Source organism: Schistocerca serialis, chromosome 5 (genome assembly GCF_023864345.2).
Source record: "Schistocerca serialis cubense isolate TAMUIC-IGC-003099 chromosome 5, iqSchSeri2.2, whole genome shotgun sequence".
Taxonomy (NCBI): domain Eukaryota; kingdom Metazoa; phylum Arthropoda; class Insecta; order Orthoptera; family Acrididae; genus Schistocerca; species Schistocerca serialis.
In genome coordinates this window covers 246,669,984-246,694,949 of record NC_064642.1, presented here as the reverse complement: position 1 = coordinate 246,694,949, position 24,966 = coordinate 246,669,984, and the positions used below count along the sequence as shown (strand labels likewise).

General features: G+C 42.2%; 1 protein-coding gene across 3 annotated transcripts in view; it reads right to left on the bottom strand.

Moving 5' to 3' along the window:
- Window positions 1–937: 937 nt before the first annotated feature.
- The window catches only part of LOC126480780 (mitochondrial DNA helicase), a 177,642-nt gene continuing 153,613 nt past the window's right edge, over window positions 938–24,966 (bottom strand). For 2 of the 3 annotated variants that reach the window (XM_050104085.1, XM_050104086.1), the window contains exons 4-6: window positions 2,537–2,838; window positions 1,415–2,074; window positions 938–1,310 (exon numbers count right to left, since the gene is read on the bottom strand). In XM_050104085.1, coding sequence (XP_049960042.1) covers window positions 1,200–1,310; window positions 1,415–2,074; window positions 2,537–2,838 — 1,073 coding nt within the window. In that variant the 3' untranslated portion in view covers window positions 938–1,199. The remainder of the gene's footprint in view (window positions 1,311–1,414; window positions 2,075–2,536; window positions 2,839–24,966) is intronic. The other variant, XM_050104087.1, reaches the window with a different exon arrangement.

Genomic DNA, 24,966 nt, shown 5'->3' with positions numbered 1-24,966 from the left:
CAAAGCGGCTGACCTGGTGTTAAGTTTGCCTGCAAAGATGGTTTCTATTCACCCCTTAGGGCTTTATGGCATCATTGACCACCTGACGGTTTGGTTGGGCACCCCTCTCCTGCTCCTGCTCCTGCTCCTGTCCCTGTCCCCCCCCCCCCCCCCCCTCCCGCCCCCTTGGCTGTCCTGGCTCGGTGGTCCAGCGTAGCCTCTACCCTTCCCATCTTTTTATTTTCTTTATTCTTTGTTTTGTTTCTTGATTTTAATGCCTTGTGTTGACTGATACTTTAACATCTTGTCTGTGCTGTCTTTTTTCTGGACTTTTATCTCTCTCTCTCTCTCTCTTTTTTATTGTTTTAGTTACACTTAGGCTTTCCAGGATTTGCATCATACAATATTGGAGAAACAATCATTCAACTTGCTCTAAAACCTGTAATTATGAACGTATAGTTACACTTGGGTAATAAAACTGTTTCCCTCACCCAGAACAGATTTCCCTGAATAACACAAAATTCACTTATAAATGGTTAATTCATTATAATTGATTTTTAATTTCCTGCTTCAATCCTGGCTACAGAACAATGATTTACTAGTATACCACTACTAACATATCAATACCAACCGTAAATTATTATTCCAAAGTGATGTGTGCTTTCCTTTTAAATGTGGTGATCATTTGGAATAAAGCTTTGTTCGTTGACATCTAAATCTATACTGCAGTGAGCTATGGGCTAATTTGTTACTCATAGCAATATTGCTAGAGACTGAGTAAGACTACTGATAATAGACTTGTAGAACAAAGTAGAGTAATTTCAAGAAATCATGGATAACAATTTTAGACTGGTTGAATTATGGTTTCAACATTGTTCCTTGTAACTACAACATCAATATTTTAGCACTGTGCAATGCCACTCTAACAATGAATTTTTTTAGTCATGTGTATGAAAAAAAGCTTACCATGAAGAACTTTGAATTTGTGTGTAAGCTCTTTTTTATTTTTGTAGGAAGTTATAAATATTATTGCAGGAATTATTGCTAAAAGTACTGGTTGTTTCAAGCAATGACATAGCCTGCTAAAAAGTATCAATTTTGACACAACAGTAAATCTAATGTGTTATACACTATGGTTCTTCCATTACTGTCCTTTATCTTCGCTCTTTTTCTTTTGACACAACAGTAAATCTAATGTGTTGTACACTATGGTTCTTCCATCACTGTTCTTTATCTTTGCTCTTTTTCTTGTGATGTCCATAACTTAAACTGTCTTTGTCAAACTCCAAGGGCATCATACCAAGATCACCAGTATATCTGTTTTTAGCCACCTAGAATTCAAATAAACAGATACAATAATTTAGTCCAATTTCAAAAGTTGTTAAACCCACTTAACGTATTTATGTGCAGTTATATACACTAGTTACAATCTCACCTGTAAGTACTTTTTGCCTCTGACAGAAGTCAGCCTTTTGTCTTGTATTATAAGCACATTATCTGCCTCCTGGGCAGCTTTTGCACTGCCAAAAATTGAATTTGTTGTTAAGTCATCAGCATCTCTCTCTTTTCTAGGATGAATAACCAAAGTAACATGACAGTTCTTCTTTGTGGCAAATGAGCGGAATGATGCAATTATGGCATCTTGTTTCCAAAATCTGTCATTGTTTCGTGGCTCTTCAGAAATCCCCATCATAAATTGGACATTATCAATAATTACATGGGCAATATCATGAACATAAGCTGCATGTTCAACGGCTTCCATTACAACACGTACTGGTTGTTGCCCGTGAAAGGTCATGAAATAAATTGGCAATTTTTCAAAAACATCAGCCCAGTAATCAAACTGTTCCAAGTGTGTATCTAATGGTACTGTCGCCATTTGCTGAAGCATTGTCCTTGCTAAACGGGCATTACGTATTTCAAAACTCCCCCAAAGAGTATTTACACCTTGCATGGCTAGATCCAAGGAATACTCACTCACAAAGGTAGTTTTACCACTACCAGTAGGACCTGTCAGGACAGTGAATTCACCACGTCGGTGACCTTTCAATATTTTTGTGAGTGTTGGGAACCTCTTCCACTTCACACCCTGGACCTAAAAAATGTAAGATACTACAAAAACAAATTCTGCCAAAAATTATAATATATTATGAAACACAACAAACAAAAATAAAGACATAAAATTAGAAAAAGCAGTCACATACTGCACATCTAAATACAAAATATGAAAGGTGAAACTCATAATGACATTATGCAAGACACAAGAGAAACATTCACTCAGCAACTGCTCAAACCAGGAGAGGCACACAATGATAGTCAGGTAAAAAAATTAAGGAATGAGTGAATCTTCAGGTTTTCATAATGGCTCCGTTTATGAAAAATAAGACAGAAAACAGGAAAAAGTTATCTTAAAGCATACAGATGAAGGACAAAACCCTGGAAGACAAGGAACATGAGATGTAGGTAAAAATTTTGATGTGGTAATTGGCCGGAAATTTGCAGTTTACCATACGGTACATAATTTACTTTATTCATACATATAATTAATGGTTATTACTTTATCTATGTTCTGCAACTCTGACAGAACATCTTCTCGTAGCGAAGAGAAGGTTGTAATTGCTTGGTGCCAAACGGGCTGGGCAGTATTTACAATTCCCTTCAAATCCTGACCTAGGTTTGAAGCAACAGCAGCAGAAATTTGTTTCTCCGTTGGTCTGACAAAATAGCACCTCCGCTCACTCATCTTTTTAGCAAACATCCTTGCAGCATCCCAAGCTCCAACATCATTTCCAAGCCACAGTACAATCTTATTGTAACATTCAAGAAATGGTAACAGGAGCTGTGGTAAACTTGTAATACCTACAGAGTAAAAACACACTTTAGTAGTCAAATGAAAAAAAGGGGATGGGAAGGCACAGCACATCATTAAGAATCAAAGTACAGTGTATACTTCCAGTAATTTAAATTGCTTGATAGTGGGCTTTTACTATTCAACATTCAGTGCTCAGCAGCAAAAGGTCGAACATATATATATCTGATTTTGCATGAGTGGACAGCCACTAGCTATTACCGTATTTACTCGAATCTAAGCCGCACTTTTTTCCGGTTTTTGTAATCCAAAAAAACTGCCTGCGGCTTACAATTGAGTGCAAAGCAGGCGGAAGTTCTGAAAAATGTTGGTAGGTGCCGCCACAACTAACTTCTGCCGTCGAATATGTGTAGCGGAACACAGGCATGCTTTGTAGGCACAAAGATAAATACTGGCGCCAAAAGCCCTGCATCAGTAAAAAAAAAAAAAGGTTGAAGACGAGCTTTTTTTTCTCCGCCCCGAGTTTCGACCTTTGCATTTTCATACATTATCCAATGAAGTAAATACAAATTCCGTATTTTTCATCTTTGAATGTAGCAGAATTTCAATGTATTACGAAAATACGACTGGCAAGACTGTTTGGGATGTTTGTCAATATGGCCAAGTCTACGTTCTGAATTTTTTCATACCTGTGAGACGAGATGGTTGCTAATACGAACCTGACGAAATGTGAATCACATGCAGTATTCTCTTCACCATAAGAAAGAATACAAATATAAACATTTTGCCATGTATTCTTTCGTGTTTGCTGCTATCTCATTTAAATCCTGTCTGCCTAATAAACTACGAAACTGGGGTGAGACAACAGCAAATGTGGAAGAATATACATATCGTGTCATGTTTATATTCGTATTATTCTTATGTCTAATCGTGATACAGTCAGAAATGAAGACGGCAACTGACTAGATTTTTAAATCTAAGATGACTAATTTCTGTGCAGAATTTGATGTACTAAAGAAGCGGCCGCAAAGATTTTCAAACGGAGAAAAATTTTCGCCTAACTCTCATTCAGAACATCTTCTATCATATGCAGTCTATTATTTGGTTCTTGTTAATCATTATCAAAGAAAGCAGCAGTGTAAGTAACAACAAATAGCAGTCTCTTGCCATTGTTTCACTAATGAGACGATTTCTCTCTTTTTTTTTTCTTTTTTTTTTTTTAAATTGTAAGCGGCGATAGGGCGCACAAAAGCAAGCCATGCCGCGAGCGGCGACAGGCCGTAAACACGCACTATCAGAAAGCAACAAACAATGCATGACACAGTACAGTAATGCATTTTCAGCTTAGAGTGTATAAATACGGACGGAGCGCCTGACGCATAGCAATGGCTACCTGGTAAAGCTTAACTGCTAAGCTTATGACTCAAACTAAACTACTGTAGCTGTATCATCATTCATTCGACCTAAATTGTGTCTCGTATTACAATGGACCAACTTTGTTTCGATTTGGAGATGTGGCCTAAAACTTCTCCCTCCCCTCGAATTTCGAGTCTCAAATTTCATGTGCGGCTTAGATTCGGGATATTTTTTTTTTTCCCCCTTTATTTCGAGTCTCATTTTTCAGGTGCGGCTTAGATTCGAGTGCGGCTTAGATTCGAGTAAATACGGTAACTATTTCATCAGAGTCACAGAGTAATTTAAACATGTAAATGACACCCAATATCAGGTCTAAAAAATAACAAGATGACTGTTTTTGGATCAATTGGAACGTATACATTTACAAGTTCAGACTATACCTCTCCTAATTTTTACCCTCTTGAAACAGTAATAAGCTTTACATATGAGCTCCTTGTCATACTCTACTTTTATAGTGGTGGTGGTGGTGGTGGTGGCGGTGGTAGTAATAGTAGTAGTAGTTTAATTCCGCCACAGATCTCTTTTACAAGGATATTGGACATGTCTTGGTATTACAATTGAAGAACAGCAAAAATAAACTAATTCTGATATACAGACAAGAGCAAAATCGGCAATGCTTCAAAAATGCTAAATGTGTATGGGAACTGGACCCGCATCCTAAACTTCTTCTCCCCCCCCCCCCCCCCTCTCTGTTCATCTCCTCTCTGTTTGTCCATCTCCTTTGCCCTCTCCCTCTCTCTGCCCGTCACCTCCACTCCCCCTCTGTCCATCAGTTCCTCCTATGCCTTTACCCCTCTTCCTCCACCCCCTTTATGTCTGTCTCCTCCTCCCCCCCCCCCCCCCCGCCCGCTCCATCTCCTCTTCCCACCATTTGCTGACCTTAAGCCTTCTTTACTGTTATTGCCAACAAAATCTTGATAGTGAACTGAAGTTATTTAAAATAAGTGGGTAAATTGGTTGGGATTATTGGCACACATGGCATGAGAGACCTCTCCTGCTGATACAGGATAAGAGAGACCTCTCCTGCTGCTGGATCTGTGAGGAAATAGTTTTAATCTGCATATGGGTAGGATTACAAAGTTTCTGTTAATTCAAATTCTGTAGTAGTATTCTAATCATATGCCAATAAAGTGGACTAAATTATCTGCAGCAGAACGGCCTCAGCAAAAACCACCATGGGACACAGCCATTAGGTTCTGGGATTCAAAGATCCAATACAGCCAACAACACACCATACATTCAAGGAACTTACAGAGGGCATTGGCTAAACTGATTGGACAAACAGCTGTCCATCTGAAGAGGCAATTTACCCAGTTTCAAAACTAGAATAATGACACTTTCTCATCACTGGGAAGGAAATATCCCCTCACTTCAGCGACGATTAAAATGAATAAGTATATGACATTGCCTAGCCATCAATAAGTGTTGAAGCATTTGGTTGTGCACCCAGTCTGGTCAAAGAGCCATGTCGGGGCAGAAAGCAAGGGTGCTGACAAGTCCGACTTGCTAAATGGGGCATTATAAGGCTCCAGGTAATGGAGAACAAAAGACAAAGGGAGTAATTCCAGATGGTGTTAGAGAAGATTGAACACCAGCAGATAGTGGACCAATGCTGAAGCCTGGGCGAAATTCCGAGCAAAATGCTAAGCGATACAGTCCGGCCTGGTGAGGATGACACCATTAAGGGAAATTCCCAAGACATCTATAGGAGGACATGGGTCAAAAATGCACCTGACCTTTGCCCATACCTCTGAAGGAGGAGTATGCAGCCCTATAGCAGTGACATATCATTCACAACAAATCCATTTCTTGCATTTAATTAGATGACAGGCCCAAGCATGAGGCCATTTGAAAGCCAGGAGGTTGTCGAGAGATGGATGCTATTTCTGGCATTGGAGAGCATGATGGCAGTCTTTAATAGTCACAGCAATTTCATGGATCCACCAAGGGACAGTCTTCCATTCAGGAGAACCCAAGGAAGAGGGAATTACTGAAGCAGCTGCCAAAAGAATGGCACTGGTCAAACTCTGTATGGACCCATCAATGCCATCATGTGGGAAAGGCATCCCAATTTGCATTAGTAAATGCCCATCTGAAAGGGCATGCAGGTGAATGATGCTGAAGAAGAAGTAAGACAACTGGAAAATGATCACTGTCACACAAATTGTCGTGAACTCTCCACTGAATGGAGGAGAGGAATCCATGGCTACAGATGGAAAGATAAATGATTAAAAAATGCTGTGTGCTACACTACATTGTGTGGGTGGTCCAGTATTGCGGAGGCTGAGATCAAACCCTGCCAGCAGATCTTCAACAATCCTACCCCAGTCAATGGCTGTAGTAACACTCCACAGAGGGTCACGGCCATTAAAATCTACAAGGAGAAAGACAGGAGGAGGGAACTGTCAAAGGAGGGCAAGAAGAGCAGGAAACTTAGGAGGCCAGTCTGGGGTGACAAAGATTGCATATTGTTTCTGCAGAGTCTAAAAGGATCAGATCAGGCATCACCTCCATTGTGGTTTGAAGAGGAACCCAGGATCTAATAATGCCTGTGCAGACCAACGTACGGCAAAGAGCTGGCCGGGTTCCAGCAGAAGGCATGGAAACCAATAAGATTCAGTGAATGACTGTCCATGAAATGAGACTCCTGTAATACAACACAGGCTACAGAGTAGAGAGAAAGAAGAGACTGCAGTTCTCAAAGGTGATGACACTAACCATTACAGTTCCATTGGAAGAGGGTAGTACTACAGTCAGAATGGGCATTGAATGGGCCAGAATTGAGCATTATTCCTAAACAATCTCTGTCACAGATAAGGATGGAGTGAGATCCATGAATGTGAGAGGGGACCCTGATTGAGATGGAGGGGGCAACATGCCTTGGGATGTCAGGGAGGGGAGGGTGAGGGGGGGGGGGGCTGGCCCTGAGACTTACACATCATCTTCTTCTTCTTCTCCTTCTTCTTCTTCGTCTCCTCCTCCTCTGCTGGAGGGCAAGAGGAGGTGTGGTCAGGAAGAAAGCAAGTTGCGGCAATATCAAGACCTAAAAGAGAATGAGCAATCATGGGGCCCACAAGAGTTTGGGTCCCACATCCAACCTGAAGTAACAGACTTCTTGTCCTGGACATGCCAGGGAGGAGAGCTCCTAGAGGGAGCCCCATCCCCAGTAGGTGCCAGAGAAGAGGGATTTCTGGCCAAGGAGAAGGAGCAGTTCCTTGAAGGCAGGGAACGGGGACCACCAGGGAGGAGAACAGGGAACGGGGGACAGGATGGAGGTAAGGAGGAAGAGGAGGACAGGACACAACAACAACAAAAGCAAAGGTAGATAATGGAGACACCAGGCTGAGACTGTCGAATTTCCACTGGGCCTCAGAGTAGAACAGATGGTCAAGAGTTTTGAATTCCTGAATCTTCCTTTCCTTATTATAAATTGGGCAATCTGACAAGTGAGGATAATGTGAGCTGGAACACTTCATGCACCTGTGCGATGGGGTGCAAGAACTCCCAACATAGAGAGGCCAGCTGCAGTCACTGCACATGGGATTTGCCTCACCTCATGAAGACATGTGACCAAAGTGGAGAACCAGAAACAGCCCATGGGAGGTGGAGTATTGGGCTTCTGGTCATAATAGTAAACCATAACCTTAACTTTTTCTGGAAGGGTACTCACTTAAAGGCCAGGATAAAAGAGTCAGTATCAACACAATTGTCTTAGGACCTCTCTGCACTTGCCAGACAAAACTGAAAGCCATGCCATGCCAGATTAGTCCAGAGTTCCTCATCAGACTGATAAGTAGGTCCCTGCGAAAATAATGCTCCGTGTCAATTTAAAGACTGGTGAGGAGTAATACTCACCAGGACGTCTCCCAAAAGCTCACAAGCACAAAGGGAAGCCGACTAACTGGCAGAAGAGCAGGAAGCACCTCACATCTTACTAAGGGAGTCAACTTCATCGAAATTATCTTCAATGTGTTCAACAAAAAAGAGTGGTTTAGAAGTGGTGAATGTCTCCCCATCTGCCCTGGGTCAAACCCAGTAACAGGGAAAGGGTTTTGGCCTAAGCCATCCACTCCCAGACATACACAAAGCAGTGACAGCTCAGGTACCAAAAGTGTGATCCCTGTGTTGTCAGTGGGCTCAGCCTGATGGGTACATAACAGTCCCTCTACACAGTCTGGCTACCATGTTGGTGACCTGGGAGAGGTGGAGGCTATGGCAGGGAAGGAAGGGGGGAAGGAGGAGAGGGGAGATAAACCCACACTAGAGACACTAGGGAGGGAGTTCTTCCCAAATGACTCATGCTACAGAAACATTTTTCCAAGGGAGGTCAAACCCCAAGAGGGACCAGAAAAAGGCAAAAACAGGGAGAGTGGAAAAGTGAGAGAAGACCGTAAAGGAACAGCAGAACAGAGGGAATAGCCAGGTCATTGTAAAGGGATACAGGGATGGAAAAGCAGCCCAGAAGGAAAGAGAGGCTGCAAAACCTCTGGGCCACATGCGAGCCACACACGTAGCCACAAAAGAGCTGTGGACCCCCTGGGCAGACAGTTTTTGTTTGATATTGAAAATAAGGAGAAAGAATATACACTGAAAAGCCAAAGAAACTGGTACACCTGCCTAATAGCATGTAGGGCCCCCGCGAGCACACAGAAGCGTCGCAACACAATGTGGCATGGACTCAACTAATGTCAGAAGTAGTGTTGGAGGGAACTGACACCATGAATCCAGCAGAACTGTCCATAGATCTGGAGGGTGGAGATATCTTCTGAACAGCATGTTGCAAAGCATCCCAGATATACTCAACAATGTTGATGTCTGGCAAGTTTGGTGGCCAGCAGAAGCGTTTAAACTCAGAAGAGTATTCCTGTAGCCACTCTGCTGTAGCAATTCTGGATGTGTGGGGTGTCGCATTATCCTGCTAGGGCTGCCCAACTCGTTCAGATGGATGCAGGTGATCAGATAGGATGCTTACATATGGCACTTGTCAGAGTCGTATCTAGACATATCAGGGGTCCCACATCACTCCAACTGCACATGCCCCACACCACTACAGAGCCTCCACCAGCATGAACAGTCCCTTGCTGACATGCAGGGTCCATGGATTCACGAGGTTGTCTCCATACCCGTACATGTCCATCTGCTCAATACAATTTTAAGTGAGACTCATCCGACCAGGCAACATATTTTCAGGCAACATATATCCAGTCAACAGTCCAGTGATGGTGTTGATGGGCCCAGGTGAGGCGTAAAGCTTTGTGTCATGCATTCATCAAAGGTACACAAATAGGACTTCAGCTCTGAAAGCCCATTTCGATTATGTTTTGCTGAATGGTTCGCACACTGGCATTTGTTGATGGCCCAGCATTGAAGTCTGCTGCAATTTGCGGAAGGGTTGTACTTCTGTCACGTTGAACAATTCTCTTCAGTCATCATTAGTCCCGTTCTTGTAAAATCTTTTTCTGGCCACAGCAATGTCGGATATTTGATGTTTTACCAGATCCCTGGTATTCACAGGACACTTGTGAAATGGTAATATGCTGTGTCCCATCGCTCACGCGCTGACTGTAACAGCTCGTTCAAACTCACTTAAATCTTGATAACATCCCATTCTAGCAGCAGTAACTGATCTAACAACTGCACCAGACACTTGCTGTCTTATATAGGTGTTGCTGACCGCAGCACCGTATTCTGCCTGTTTACACATCTCTGTATTCAAATACACACACCTATACCAGTTTCTTTGGTGCTTCAGTATAAATGGGAGAAACAACCTGTCTGAGTGTTTAAATACCTTGCTATCATACTTAAAATTGACTGCGAGAAAGGAAACTAAACAGCACATTTTCAAAGTGCAGCATTTTCTTTTTTGCATTCGGTTTTAACAGAAAACCTGTACAGTGTTGTTTAAAAATATATATTCTATGTCCATATGAATCTTTGTTAGAGTGTCAGGTAAAAATGTGAAGTAAGTCGGTCGAGAACTTTTCAAGATTTTTGGTAACATCAACTTCTCTTTGTATAGTAGTATAGATCTTAAATATCTATTTATATACCACAGATATTTAAAAATATATGTAATGTTTGTTCATCTGAAGCTTTATTGGAGTATCATGTAAAAATTTGAAGAATTTTTTGAGAATTTTGCTATCAACTCTTAATGTATTGTCACATATACAGGGCTATTCAAAAAGAAGGAACAGATTCCAAACATTTATTGCTTCCAAACTACAAAAAACAGAACTACAATTCCAATGTTCCTGGAAAGAGAAAGTTCAAATTTTTATGCATTCAATGTGAGCATCATGTGTTACATGACAAATATCAAAACAGAGCCTCATTTCCTGCCACACACGAAATAGATGGTTTCTTGTTACCAAATTCACAGCTTCAACAATGTGATGTTGAAGACTTTCAAGAGTGTCAGACAAAGGGCGGAAAAAATGGGTTCTTTCATGTAATCCCACAGCTAAAAGTCAGAAAGAGTGTGGTCTCGAGACCTGGGAGGCCACTGGCAATGAAGTTCATCTTCTGCTCCTCCTCTTCCAATCCAACATACTGGAATGGTGTCATTCAGGTAAAATCAGATAGGCTTAGAGAATTTCTCTCACTAGCATAAAAACACTACATTTCCCATTCACAGTCAATTTTGAAAGAAGAACTAAATTAACTTTCAAGAATGTATTAAGTCTATCAAGGCCACAAAATTGGCTATATGTAAACAGAAATGACACTGAAAGTATTTTGTGCTGCTGCCACTGTTTTTGGAACTGATTTAAAGATATGGAAGAAAAATGTACTGCTTTGTTTTTAGAGAATTCATGTTACCAAGACTGTTTGATAAGGTTGTCAAACAGTTATAACTCAGAAAATTTAGTCCTAGATAGCATCTATGTGAAGCAGTTAAATAAAAACCGAATACCCACCTCAATGAGACCATAGAACAATACCATTCAAAAGTAATCACCACACATGTTAAGACAATTGTCCCACTGGAAAACAAGATAATCACTTCCTGCTTCATAGAACACAGTTGGCCTCTGACAAATCCACAACTGCAGCCAGTCTTGCATTTGCTGGTCCGACCGAAACCAATGTTCACAGCATGTCTTTTGTCAGGTTACCAAAGATGTGCAACTCACTTGGGGAAAGGTCAGGGCTGTACGTAGGATGTTGCATTGTTTCCCAAACAAATTGCTGAAGTGTAGACTTCGTCTGATTGGCAGTGTGGGGGCGGGTGTTATCGTGCTAAAGGATGACTCCCTCCAACAGCCTTCTGACAGCCCCAGAACAAACAGCAAAGAAAACAGTCGAAACATTCCCCGTCTCCCCTGCCAAAGAAGCCCAAAGCTGTTCACAAAAGTTCCGGTAAGTTCATAATGACCTACTACTCCGACTGCAGGGGGCCTCTGCTCATCAAGTTCCTCCAGTGTGGAACCCAAACAATGCACAATGCTATGAGGACACTTTGCAGAAACTGGGATAGGCCATAAAGGCAAAATTTCCTGGATTGCTTTTGGACAGAATCTTCCTTTTGCATGAAAATCCCACCTCCACACTGCCAATTACACAAGGCTATGCTTCAATGATTTGGTTGGGAAACACTGCAACAACCTCCATACAAACTGGATCTTTCAGCATTTGATTTTAACATATTTGGCAACCTGACAAAAGACATGTGTGGATGTCGGTTTCAGCTGGACCAGCAAGTGCGAGATTGGCTGCAGCTGTGGATCCGTCAGTGGCCGACTGTTTTCTGTGAAACAGGGACTGGTCATCTTGTTTCCCAGTGGGATAAATGTCTTAATTTGTGTTGTGATTACTTTTGAATTGAACCATTCCATAGTTCTATTGTGGTGGGTGTTCAGTTTTCATTGGGCTGTCCCTTACAGTAAACAATAACAAATATGTTGAGAAATACAATTTAGAAACATTTAATTACACTTTTGTGATGAGAATAGACAATACAGTACCAAAACATGTAGCTACCTAGTTTTAACAAAAGCTGTATTATTAAGAAAACTTGAACAGAATTTTCAGTGTTTATGTCACACAATATTTTGGCATACTTCATGATTGTTGAAATTTCAGATAATATGGGTTGTTTTTAAGAAAAAACACAATAGGAACGCTAAATATTCAATTGCGCAAAAACAACAGACAGTGCGGCACATAAGCAAAACAAAATAAACTTAAATTTAACACTATTTAAATAAGTACTTTTTGTGGATAAAAGATATCTGTGTATCACAACTGGCAGTCATTTTTTTATATTTCACATTGCTATTATGAAGATACAGCTTTTGAACAAATAAATAAGGTGTGTTACATTGTAAAGCTATTTTCATTACAACACAGAATATTTTGTACAAAGAAAATGAAAGCTGTGTCTTTAGTGTATCTGTTGAATGTAGTTGTGTTGCATGATAATGAGAGAAAGGAGAGGCTGAAACCCAGTACTAGCACATTGCTAGTCCCATGGTAGCACCAAAGGAACCACTGGGTTTAACATCTTCATACGAAAGACATATCATCATCAACAATATTACATGCCCACAGTTCATGAGATACAGCAAAGAGGTTTTGGAATTTAAGCCAGAATACTGCCACAAAGTCTGGTGATCACGAACTTCATGACAACAGCCAAGTACTGAGGGTGAAAATTTCTATCACCAGGATTCAAACCAGCTACTTCCAGGTTGAGATCAATCCCACAGGTGTGTTTTAGTGACATTAGTTACAAAAGCAGCAATATTTTACACACGTGAGCAGAAGGAATCGTTTTCTCTCACTAGTAACAGATAGTCTTTTTAAAGCGCAATACCTTTTTGCATTGCATTGCATTTCATTTCAAATATATTATTATTGTTGTTGTTATTTACTGCACATTAAGGCCCCTCCACATAAATAAGCTAATGGCAGGAAGCTGCTGCCACTGAATTCCTAAGAAACAGTTTGACATTCTTGCCACAAGATGTAACCCTCTGTGACTGCAAGCCAAAATATCACTGCATGTAATATAAATTAACTGTATATTGCAAGGAAGATTAGGAAACTATCATACCATTGACATACAGGTAATTATAAATGTCGACACAGAGGTAATTATAAATAATGCACAAGCTTGAATAGCACAAGGATGGGGAAGGAAATTGGCCAAGTCCTTTTCAAAGGGCCCATCACAGCACTTGCCTTAACTGATTTAGGGAAAGCTGGATGGCGATTTGAAAACCACTCCTCTCTAATGCAAGTATGGTATTTTGACCATCACACCACTTTGTTTGGTGGCACAGTGCAACTGAAGGATGTGTTTAACATTACTTACTGCAGTCATGTGTAACATCAAAAATGCATACACCTGTAATGAGAGATAAGTTGAGGTTCATATACGGAAAGTGTGGCTCTTCAGTGGATGCATGTCAAATTCATCCTTAAGCTGTATTGTTGCTTGATAATTCTAGTATGTGGCCATTGGTCGTTGGCCACCTCTCCTTTTGGCACAATGCCAAGACCATCAAATAGTCTGCTCCACACCTGCAGGTAGTCCTCCTTTGGAGACTGTTTACAAGTCTTGCTAAGATGTCATATGTGTAGACACTGTATTGATTACAAGCTGTTGACAGGCCAAATGCTAGTAATTGCTACCAGTGGGACCATCATCGTTCATGGGCAGCAAGCACACCAGCAACAGCGGCATTGCAATCAAGGAAACTAGCTTGCTTTTGCAGGTCACGTGCTCGTCAAGCACCCACGTATGTTCCTCCACCTGCTGTGTGTTTAGATCATGGCTCAACCTCCCACAGACAACTCTTTACTCAAATCCAAGCAAACGCCAACAGCCTGTTGAGCCTACACCACACCACACCATACCACTGCTCCATCAGCTACCAGGGAGAACATTCCACATTGAGCAGTCAGCAGTTTCCATCAGAGCCTCTCACTTCCTATAGCCCCTGTGTTCTCAGAGCTCCACGGCACTGTACCACTAGCGCTACTGTGAAACACCAACAGTTTATTTATTCTAGTGTTATCACTAGACCAATGTTGCTATGGACTTTGATTCTGTTGCTCGCACTTGATCAAGATGATCATTTCAGTTGTTACACTATGTGATCAAAAGTATCCAGACACCCCCAAAAACATATGTTTTTCATATTAGGTGCATTGTGCTGCCACCTACTGGCAGGTACTCCATATCAGCGACCTCAGTAGTGATTAGACATTGTGAGACAGCAGAATGGGACACTTCGCAGAACTCACGGTCTCCAAATGTGGTCAGGTGATCGGGTGTCGCTTGTGTCATACATCTGTACACAAGATTTCCACACTCCTAAACATCCCTAGGTCCACTGTTTCCAAAGAGACAGTGAAGTGGAAACATGAAGAGACACGTACAGCACAAAAGCATACAGGCCGACCTCGTTTGTTGACTGACAGAGACCGCCGACAGTTGAAGAGGGTAATAATGTGTAATAGGCACACATCTGTCCAGACCATCACACAGGAATTCCAAACTGCATCAGGATTCACTGCAAGTTCATGACAGTTAGGCAGGAGGTGAGAAAACTTGGATTTCATGGTCGAGCAACTGCTCATAAACCACACATCACACATAAATGCCAAACGATGCCTCGTTTGGTGTAAGGAGAGCGTAAACATTCTACAATTGAACAGTGGAAAAATGTTGTGTGGAGTGACGAATCATAGTACACAACGTGGCGATCCGATGGCAGGGTGTGGGTATGACGAAGCCTGGTGAACGTCATCTGCCAGCGTGTGTAGTGCCAACAGTAAAATTTGGAGGTGGTGGTGTTATGGTATGGTCGTGTTTTTCATGGAGGGGCTTGCACCCCTTGTTGTTTTGCATGGCACTATCACAGCACAGGCCTACACTGATGTTATAAACACTTTCTTGTTTCCCGCTGTTGAAGAGCAATTCAGGGATGGCGATTACATCTTTCAACACAATCGACCACCTGTTCATAAAGCACAGCCTGTGGCAGAGTGGCTACATTACAATAATATCCCTGTAATGGCCCCCCCCCATGAACCATGGACCTTGCCGTTGGTGGGGAGGCTTCCGTGCCTCAGCGATACAGATAGCCGTACCGTAGGTGCAACCACAACGGAGGGGTATCTGTTGAGAGGCCAGACAAACGTGTGGTTCCTGAAGAGGGGCAGCAGCCTTTTCAGTAGTTGCAAGGGCAACAGTCTGGATGATTGACTGATCTGGCCTTGTAACAATAACCAAAACGGCCTTGCTGTGCTGGTACTGCGAACGGCTGAAAGCGAGGGGAAACTACAGCCGTAATTTTTCCCGAGGGCATGCAGCTTTACTGTATGATTACATGATGATGGCGTCCTCTTGGGTAAAATATTCCGGAGGTAAAATAGTCCCCCATTCGGATCTCCGGGCGGGGACTACTCAAGAGGATGTCGTTATCAGGAGAAAGAAAACTGGCGTTCTACGGATCGGAGCGTGGAATGTCAGATCCCTTAATCGGGCAGGTAGGTTAGAAAATTTAAAAAGGGAAATGGATAGGTTGAAGTTAGATATAGTGGGAATTAGTGAAGTTCGGTGGCAGGAGGAACAAGACTTCTGGTCAGGTGACTACAGGGTTATAAACACAAAATCAAATAGGGGTAATGCAGGAGTAGGTTTAATAATGAATAGGAAAATAGGAATGCTGGTAAGCTACTACAAACAGCATAGTGAACGCATTATTGTGGCCAAGATAGATACGAAGCCCACACCTACTACAGTAGTACAAGTTTATATGCCAACTAGCTCTGCAGATGACGAAGAAATTGAAGAAATGTATGATGAAATAAAAGAAATTATTCAGATTGTGAAGGGAGACGAAAATTTAATAGTCATGGGTGACTGGAATTCGAGTGTAGGAAAAGGGAGAGAAGGAAACATAGTAGGTGAATATGGATTGGGGGACAGAAATGAAAGAGGAAGCCGCCTGGTCGAATTTTGCACAGAGCACAACATAATCATAACTAACACTTGGTTTAAGAATCATGAAAGAAGGTTGTATACATGGAAGAACCCTGGCGATACTAAAAGGTATCAGATAGATTATATAATGGTAAGACAGAGATTTAGGAACCAGGTTTTAAATTGTAAGACATTTCCAGGGGCAGATGTGGACTCTGACCACAATCTATTGGTTATGACCTGTAGATTAAAACTGAAGAAACTGCAAAAAGGTGGGAATTTAAGGAGATGGGACCTGGATAAACTAAAAGAACCAGAGGTTGTACAGAGATTCAGGGAGAGCATAAGGGAGCAATTGACAGGAATGGGGGAAATAAATACAGTAGAAGAAGAATGGGTAGCTTTGAGGGATGAAGTAGTGAAGGCAGCAGAGGATCAAGTAGGTAAAAAGACGAGAGCTAGTAGAAATCCTTGGGTAACAGAAGAAATATTGAATTTAATTGATGAAAGGAAAAATATAAAAATGCAGTAAGTGAAACAGGCAAAAAGGAATACAAACGTCTCAAAAATGAGATCGACAGGAAGTGCAAAATGGCTAAGCAGGGATGGCTAGAGGACAAATGTAAGGATGTAGAGGCCTATCTCACTAGGGGTAAGATAGATACCGCCTACAGGAAAATTAAAGAGACCTTTGGAGATAAGAGAACGACTTGTATGAATATCAAGACCTCAGATGGAAACCCAGTTCTAAGCAAAGAAGGGAAAGCAGAAAGGTGGAAGGAGTATATAGAGGGTCTATACAAGGGCGATGTACTTGAGGACAATATTATGGAAATGGAAGAGGATGTAGATGAAGATGAAATGGGAGATATGATACTGCGTGAAGAGTTTGACAGAGCACTGAAAGACCTGAGTCGAAACAAGGCCCCCCGGAGTAGACAATATTCCATTGGAACTACTGACGGCCGTGGGAGAGCCAGTCCTGACAAAACTCTACAATCTGGTGAGCAAGATGTATGAAACAGGCGAAATACCCTCAGACTTCAAGAAGAATATAATAATTCAAATCCCAAAGAAAGCAGGTGTTGACAGATGTGAAAATTACCGAACTATCAGCTTAATAAGTCACAGCTGCAAAATACTAACACGAATTCTTTACAGACGAATGGAAAAACTAGTAGAAGCCAACCTCGGGGAGGATCAGTTTGGATTCCGTAGAAACACTGGAACACGTGAGGCAATACTGACCTTACGACTTATCTTAGAAGAAAGATTAAGGAAAGGCAAACCTATGTTTCTAGCATTTGTAGACTTAGAGAAAGCTTTTGAAAATGTTGACTGGAATACTCTCTTTCAAATTCTAAAGGTGTCAGGGGTAAAATACAGGGAGCGAAAGGCTATTTACAATTTGTACAGAAACCAGATGGCAGTTATAAGAGTCGAGGGACATGAAAGGGAAGCAGTGGTTGGGAAGGGAGTAAGACAGGGTTGTAGCCTCTCCCCGATGTTGTTCAATCTGTATATTGAGCAAGCAGTAAAGGAAACAAAAGAAAAATTCGGAGTAGGTATTAAAATTCATGGAGAAGAAATAAAAACTTTGAGGTTCGCCGATGACATTGTAATTCTGTCAGAGACAGCAAAGGACTTGGAAGAGCAGTTGAATGGAATGGACAGTGTCTTGAAAGGAGGATATAAGATGAACATCAACAAAAGCAAAACAAGGATAATGGAATGTAGTCTAATTAAGTCGGGTGATGCTGAGGGAATTAGATTAGGAAATGAGGCACTTAAAGTAGTAAAGGAGTTTTGCTATTTGGGGAGCAAAATAACTGATGATGGTCGAAGTAGAGAGGATATAAAATGTAGGCTGGCAATGGCAAGGAAAGCGTTTCTGAAGAAGAGAAATTTGTTAACATCCAGTATAGATTTAAGTGTCAGGAAGTCATTTCTGAAAGTATTCGTATGGAGTGTAGCCATGTATGGAAGTGAAACATGGACGATAAATAGTTTGGACAAGAAGAGAATAGAAGCTTTCGAAATGTGGTGCTACAGAAGAATGCTGAAGATTAGATGGGTAGATCACATAACTAATGAGGAAGTATTGAATAGGATTGGGGAGAAGAGAAGTTTGTGGCACAACTTGACCAGAAGAAGGGATCGGTTGGTAGGACATGTTCTGAGGCATCAAGGGATCACCAATTTAGTATTGGAGGGCAGCGTGGAGGGTAAAAATCGTAGAGGGAGACCAAGAGATGAATACACTAAGCAGATTCAGAAGGATGTAGGTTGCAGTAGGTACTGGGAGATGAAAAAGCTTGCACAGGATAGAGTAGCATGGAGAGCTGCATCAAACCAGTCTCAGGACTGAAGACCACAACAACAACAACAATGGACTGGCCTGCACAGAGTCCTGACCTGAATCCTATAGAACATCTTTGAGATGTTTTGGAACGCCGACTTCATGCCAGGCCTCACCGGGTAACATCGATACCTCTCCTCAGTGCAGCACTCTGTGAAGGATGGGCTGCCATTCCCCAAGAAAACTTCCAGCACCTGACTGAACGTATGCCTGCAAGAGTGGAAGCTGTCATAAAGGCTAAGGGTGGGCCAACACCATACTGAATTCAAGCATCACTGATGGAGGGTGCCAAGAACTTGTAAGTCATTTTCGGCTAGATGTCCAGATACTTTTGATCATATAGTGTATTCTGTTTTATGTTGAGCTCAGTTTTGTTGTGATGCTGTAATAAAAGTGTACTTAAAACCAACCTGGGATCATCACTCATCAACCAGCTATTTGCACACAACCTTTTGCAGTAAAGGGTACGAAACCAATAGCTATATAGTTGAAACTGGCAAATAGAAGTAAACAGAAAAAATTTACAGTCTATAATGCATAATATACAGAAACCTGCATACAAACAAGATTATTCATGTTCAAATAATTTATGGGAATGCAGCCACTTGACATTTATGATGACCCACAATACTTTGGTAGTTGTGCAACCTGCCACTTTCAAGATGCAAATGCAACAAGAACGAGCAGTACAAGGAAATCTGAAAACTCTATATTCGGGGCATCTGTGGAAATATAATAGACACACACACATCCCCCCCCTCCTCTCTCTCTCTCTCTCTCTCTCTCTCTCTAAACACTGCTGACACCACACACAAAAGGTGACCAATGTCAAAAGTTATCAACAGCAACTAATACTACTTTAAAAGCGAAGGAGGCCACTCACCAAAAAGTAGAAGCATTGAGTCACTGACAGGCAACCACAAAACAGAAAGAAACCTGCCTGTGCATCTTTGTGGAACCTGCTGGACACACTATGCTAGTGCTGCATTTCAGCAGGTTGGCTACTTAGGGGGAGGTAAGGGTTGTGTTGGGTAGGGTGGGTAGAGGGAGAGAGAGGGTGGGACCAATGAGAGGAGTTGGGGTAGGTGGCTAGTGGTTCGGGGGAAGGCAGCCAGTTTGATGGTGTGAATGGGGGAGGAAGGGGTGTCAGGTGTATGGGCTAGGCATGTGATGCCAGGATGCTGGTGCCAGTGGGTAGTGCATACGGCTCAATGTCCAGTGACCCACTACCCCCACACATTCCACCCAACCGTTTCCCCTTCCTTCACAATATCACCCCTTTCAATTCACATCCCCATGTCACCATCATGGAACTTTTTTTTAGTCACCCTCATGAAACTTTTTCTTATGGTCGCCTCCCCCTTGGCAGTCTCCTCCCGAAGATCTCAATGAGGGTCTACTCCAGAATCTTTTGCCAATGGAGAGATCATATGTTGTCGGTGTAGTGTCGGCCTAGTTATAGTGGGGTCAGTGAAGTGCCTTTCAGGTATACATGCCAACACTGCATGTTGATGATGAAGAGACAGAGAGAGTATGAGGATACTGAACATGTAATTCAGTACGTAAAGGGAGACAAAAATCTAACAGTCATGGGGGACCCAACTGTGCTTGTAGGGGAAGGAGTAGAAGAAAGGGTTATGGGGGAATATGGGCCTTGATACTAGGAATGAGAGAGGAGAAAGACTAATTGAGTTCTGCAATGAATTTTAGCTAGTAATAGTCTGTTCAAGAATGGTGTCAAAGAGGGCAGAAGAGTGGACAGAGGTTCAAGGCTGGTAGAATGAGGGGGACTCCTTATGCTGGAAACGAAGCCAGCAATTTTTCTTCCTTTTTTGTATGCCTGTCAAGAGCTCAGAACTGATCCCATGTTCAAACTCCATTCAGAGTAATCCTTTCACAAGCTTAAGTACACTCCCCACCCACCCCCACCCACTCACACAGAGGGGAGGGGGGGGGGGGAGGAGAGAGAGAGAGAGAGAGAGAGAGAGAGAGAGAGAGAGAGAGAGAGAGAGAGAGGGGGGGGGGGCTAAGCATGGATGAGATGGGTAGTCAGAGTGAGGAGGGGAAGATGGACAGAGAGAGCATTCAGGAGGAGATGGACTGAGAGAGAGCAGTCAGGAGGAAATGGGCAGAGAGAGTGCTGAGAAGGATTATTTTGTAATAAATTCTTATGCTTTTCATTTACAAACTTTTTTTCTACCTCCAAATCTTCTATTTTCAAAATATAACTATTCTGTAAATATGTGGAGAATTACAAAACACCTTAAATAAATGTGAAGGTATACCTGTCAATAAAAAGCTTTTGCTTTTCTCCTTCATCTCATAATCAGTGCCACACAAAGAAGTAAAAAAAAAGTACAACTTTGGGGTGATTGCAGCAGCCACTACAGTCCAACTGAGATTTGTTAACAATACTGGTCACAGACTTTAGGTTTCTGAGTGTTAGACAGCTGATAAGAGCACTGTGTAAAGTTATGTATGGACTTAATTTAAATTGTTTGATAACATCAAGGACTCTCCTATTTCCCACGGCTTCACTCGCATACTAGTTTGACGCATGTATTACACTCATCTCCTCCTCCCCCTCTCTGTTTCACTCTCTTCCTCCCCCATCTCTGTCCACCTCTCTACCTCTCTCTCTCTCTCTCTCTCTCTCTCTCTCTCTCTATCTCCTGCACACCATTCTCTCTGTCTCCCTATCTCTTCCTCCACCTCCACCTCCTCCTCTTCTCTGTGCCCATCTACCGGAGAAGACCATATCTGCGAACATATCTTTCTCCCTACTTCCTCTGCCCATATCCTCCTCCCCTCTCTCTGCCCAGCTACTCCTTCCCCCTTTTTCCTGCCTGCCCACTCCCCCATTGTACTTTCCACCTGCCTCATGCATCTCCCCTTCTTCCTCTCTTTCTGCCTGTCACCTCTGCTCCACTCTTGTCTCTCCCATCCTCACCCTTCTCTCTGTCCATCTCCACTGCCCCTCTCTCTTGTATAACTTTCTTCATCGAGCAAATTTTGCCTGTATGTGATGTTACTTGAAGCACTCAGGTAGACACAATCCATATTTTACATTATTCACATCACCATCTGGTCTCTCTCCTAACTCATTTGCCTGTACTGTGTGTGTGTGTGTGTGTGTGTGTGTGTGTGTGTGTGTGTGTGTATCTCAGAACAAACAATCCAGTATCTTGAAGCATACTTTTAGCTTGTTAACAGTGGGACATGAGTGAGGAAATGCCTTGCAGTTAGTCTGTATGCTAGAATACTGCTTTTAATTTGTGATAAAATCTCCAACTGCAGTCTCGAGAATTTGTTTTCTCAGCGTCACTATAAATGTAAACAAATTGGTTCATTTGAGAGACACAGACCTAAATTTCTTGAAGAGCAAGTATGAACTATCACAAACACATGAAAAAATACCTTCTTCCACCATTCTGCTGTTTACTGTTGAAAATAATAATCGGTCACCAACTGATCTCCATGGTCAACAACAGTTTTATTTTTATTATAATCAAGTATGAGGTCAGGCTTCCACTTTTCTACCATTGCAGCTTTTTTTGCCTTTGTGATACTGTGTTTTGTAGACAGGTCAAACACATCCCTAGTCTTTGTCCAGTGAAGTGCTACCACAATTTTTTTTTTCTCTTGAATATCATTTGACCTCCTCTTAGTTTATCTTGTTTCAATTCCTGTGGCTACTATTCCTCATTACTGTGCCAATAATACAGATGCACTTATCAAACAATCTTTCAAATAACTTTGTGCTAGTATATAGCTGGTCCACATATGATGTATGACCCTAATGAAGATAATTGTAGCAAGAATAACAGACTACTGAATTTTCACTATTATCTTTTTCCCCTGCACTGTTATACATTTTATGGTTCATAACACAGCCTGTTGCAGAATCACTTAGAATGAAAAACTTTATACCGTACCTGTTTGGCTAATTCTTCATACATACGCTAAATTGAATTCTTCCTGTAAAAGGACATAAACCTTTTTCAACCATCAGATTCTTGTCAGGAAAAAAACCACCCTTGCTTTACACTACAAAGCAGTCATAATAAAGCCGAATTTTGTGCAAAGAATCATGGTTTGATTGCCCCATGTATGTAATCGTCATTGTTATTTACATGCAGCATAACGTAAATTGACATAAATCTGTCTTTCTTCATGTTTTTTGTGTAGAAAGATACATCAAACATTAGCTCATTGTTTCAATAGCATGTATTTGGTTTGTGCACAAGGCACATGGGAATAATTATAGCAAAAAAGTGATCTTGTGTAGCTTCATGACAAACCAACTGGCCCAAAGCAATCTGCCAACACAATTTAGAAATCATTCACCCTACATAATGGTTTGTTTAAATTTTTATGTTTTTTTAATGACATTCTCATCAATAAACTGGCTCCAACAGTCAAATTCAGTGATTTCAGCATCCAAAAATGCCAAAACAATCTGTACACCTTCAAAGACAGGTAGCTGGCGTTAATCATCATCAATACCCAGGCAATGATGTTGCTTTAAGACTCTTGCCATTGTGTTCTGCCTCATTGAATGGCAGCTTAACAGTCTTCTAATTCATCTGATAGCTCATTTCCATTTTTGGGACACCCTACGCACTTATATAGCCCTGCAAAATAGATCAGTAAAGTTACAGCACTGAAGCCACACAACACAGATTTGTGCAGGACAGCCTATACAGCAGGGACTGAAAAAATGTGTTCACTAGTATCTTCACTCATATTTGGGCTTGGTTGTTATAAACCCCACAGTGCTGATACTTGTGAACTTTGCTGTTCGTGTGGCAAATTTGGTTGGACTTTTCCCAGAACTTCACTCATGTTCATGTTTGACACACACAGTGCACACATTTTTGCCTCCCCCTCTCTCTGCCCCATCTCCTCCTTTCTCCTCTCACTGTACATCTCCTCCTCCCGTCACTATCCACCACCTCCTCCCTATCTCTTTCAGTCAATCTTCTCCTTCGCCTTTTCTCTGTCTAGCTCATCCTCCCCCTTCCCCACTATCCATCTCCTCCCTCCCCCCTTTCTCTGCTCAGCCATGCCCATCTGCAGATGCAGCCCTTGCAAAGCACATTGACACTACCCCCCACAACAGGCCCCCATCACTTTCTCTGTGTCTATCTTCCTATTGGTTTCTATCTCCCTCCCTCTCCGTGTCCATCTCCTCCTCCCCCTTTTCTCTGACCACCTCATCCTGCCCCTTTTCTCACTATCCATCCCCCACATCTCTCTGCTCAGCTGTGCCTATCTACAAATGCAAGTCAATAAATCAGACAATACAACTACCACACAACACACCAGTCATGCACAGTAGCCCAAATGTTGGCAGCTGGAAAACTGCTGTTTCCCATGACATATAGGCTTCCCTGCAAAGCAAGTTGATAAGGTAGGGCTGTACTAACCAAAACACATGTCATGCAGGGCTGTTTACATGTCGGATAAACCGTTCCTTGCCCGACGTGTATGCTGCCCTGCAAGGCAGGTCGATGAGGCAGGCTGATAATATTCCCAAAGAACAAGCCTGTCTTGTCTGGAACCCTAAATGGCAGGGGCTTAAAGACACATTTTTGCCCATGTTTCCACTTCTAATGGAGCTAGCATGTTGCAAACCAAACAGTACTGATACTTGAATAGTTTGTTGTTTGTGTGACAAATTTTGCTGGAATCGATACAAGTGTTTGGGAGGAGAGCCCAGATATACATACACACACTCTACTTTATATATATGCTACTCTACTCTACCCATTTCCTCCTCACTCAGCTCTGACCCACCTCCTCCTCGACCCCTCCTCTGCTCATCTCCTCATCCTTTATCCCTGTCCATCTCCATCTCCCCCTCTCTCTGCCCTCCGCCCATCCATCCTGCCTTCCTCTCTGTCCATCTCTTTTTCCCCTTCTTTCTGGCCATGTCCTCTTCCCTCTCCTCTCTGTCCATGTCCTCTTCCCTCTCCTCTCTCTCCACCTCCTCTTCCCTCCTCCCCTCTGTCAATCTACTCCTCCTCCCCATCATCTCTCTCCCTCCAACTCCTCTTCCTCCCCCTCTCTCTGTCCATTTCGCCCTCTTCCAATTTCTCTATCCACCTCTTCCTGTCTTTTTCCTCTGCACCTCACTCTATTCATCTCCTCCTTCCCCCTTTCCCTACCAATCTCCTCCTCCTTATCTCTCCATCCCACTTCCTGCCATATCTCTGTCCCCCTCCCTCCCATCTCCCATCCTAACAGCCTATTGGCAGGGGTTGAAAAAAAAACATGTTTTGTCCTATTTCTGTCCCAATTGGATCTAGGAGGTTATAAAGACCTTAATGCTGATAGTTTTTAAGTTTGCTGTTTGTGTGCCAAATTTGGTTGAAATTGATACAGGTGTTTGGGACGAGATCAGGGATGGACTGACATACAGACAGACAGACATAAATACATACATACGATCTGCTCTAT